The 1,598-nt window shown below is 59.7% G+C and overlaps 1 protein-coding gene across 1 annotated transcript in view; it reads right to left on the reverse strand.

The window, feature by feature from the left end:
- Positions 1 to 1,253, reverse strand: part of LOC118159541 (protein Ycf2-like) — a 1,479-nt gene extending 226 nt beyond the window's left edge. The window contains exons 1-4 of the mRNA XM_035314121.1: positions 1,008 to 1,253; positions 687 to 709; positions 498 to 542; positions 193 to 458 (exon numbers count right to left, since the gene is read on the reverse strand). Of these exons, the coding sequence (XP_035170012.1) occupies positions 193 to 458; positions 498 to 542; positions 687 to 709; positions 1,008 to 1,253 (580 nt within the window). The remainder of the gene's footprint in view (positions 1 to 192; positions 459 to 497; positions 543 to 686; positions 710 to 1,007) is intronic.
- Between the last annotated feature and the right edge of the window lie 345 nt (positions 1,254 to 1,598).

The following is a 1,598-nucleotide window of genomic DNA, read 5'->3' on the forward strand; positions in this document are numbered from 1 at the left end:
GCGGCTCGATTCTCGCCGTAAATCCGTCGTCTTCCTCCTCGGGGCCTTCATCTTCATCCCCGTCTTCGTTTCTGGGGTCGTCTTCCTCCTCCTCACCATCATCTTCCTCCTCCTCGGAGCCTTCATCTTCCTCTTCAGGGCCTTCATCTTCATCCCCATCTTCATCTCCAGGGTCGTCTTCCTCCTCTTCACCATCATCTTCCTCTTCCTTGCCATCATCTTCCTCCTCTTCACCCTCATCTTCCTCCTTGGGGCCTTCATCTTCATCCCCGTCCTCATTTCTGGGGTCATCTTCCTCGTCCTCAGAGCCTTCATCTTCATCCCCGTCCTCTTCAGCGGCTCCAGGGTCATCTTCCTGCTCCTCGGAGCCTTCATCTTCCTCCTCGGGGCCTTCATCTTCATCCCCGTCCTCATCTCCGGGGTCATCTTCCTCCTCCTCAGAGCCTTCATCTTCATCCCCGTCCTCTTCAGCGGCTTCAGAGTCATCTTCCTCCTCTTCCTCACCCTCATCTTCCTCCTCGGGGCCTTCATCTTCATCCCCATCTTCATTTCCAGGGTCGTTTTCTTCCTCCTCACCATCATCTTCCTCGTCTTCACTCTCATCTTCCTCCTTGGGGCCTTCATCTTCATCCCCATCTTCATCTCCAGGGTCGTCTTCTTCCTCCTCACCATCATCTTCCTCCTCGGGGCCTTCATCTTCATCCCCGTCCTCATCTCCGGGGTCAGCTTCCTCCTCCTCAGAGCCTTTATCTTCATTCCCGTTCTCTTCAGCAGCTCCAGGGTCATCTTCCTCCTCCTCACCATCATCTTCCTCCTCCTCACCATCATCTTCCTCCTCCTCACCACCACCTTCCTCTTCCTCGTGGTCTCCCTTTCCCTCTTGGCCTCGCCTTCCTCTTCCTCCTCCTCCTCAGGGCCTTCATCTTCCCCTTCAGCATCATCATCCTCTGCCGCGGGGTCTCCGGCCTCTTCCTTGGGGACCCCTGGCCTCTTCTTCAGGGGCCTTCATCATCATCTTCCTCCTCGGGGCCTTCGTCTTCCTCCTCAGGGCCTTCATCTTCCTCCTCGATGGTCTCCACGACCATCCTCTTCCTCCAGCTCTCCATCTTCCTCCCCACCATCACCCTCCTCCGGAGTCTTCCTCCTCCTCGGCGACCTCCGTCTTCCTCACCCTCCTCTTCCTCACCCTCCTCTTCCTCAGGGCCTCCACCTTCCCCCCCCGCCTCCTTCCTACTCCCCCTCGGAGCCTTCATCTTCCCCCGCGGCGTCCCCCTCCTCTTCCTCGGGGCCTCCGTCTTCGTCACCTTCCTCCTCCTCGGGGCCTTCCTCTTCCTCCTCGGGGCCTTCCTCTTCCTCCTCGGGGTCTCCATCCTCCTCCTCGGGGCCTCCATCCTCCTCCTCCTCGGGGCCTTCCTCCTCCTCGGGGCCTTCCTCCTCCTTAGGACCTCCCTCCTCCTCCTCGGGGCCTTCCTCTTCCTTGGAGCCTTCCTCCTCCTCGGGGCCTTCCTCCTCCTTGGGCCCTTCCTCTTCCTTGGAGCCTTCCTCCCCCTTGGGGCCTTCCTCTTCCTCACGCCCTCCGTCCCCCCGCGGCAGCTGAC

This window comes from Oxyura jamaicensis, unplaced genomic scaffold (genome assembly GCF_011077185.1).
Source record: "Oxyura jamaicensis isolate SHBP4307 breed ruddy duck unplaced genomic scaffold, BPBGC_Ojam_1.0 oxyUn_random_OJ70890, whole genome shotgun sequence".
Lineage (NCBI taxonomy): Eukaryota > Metazoa > Chordata > Aves > Anseriformes > Anatidae > Oxyura > Oxyura jamaicensis.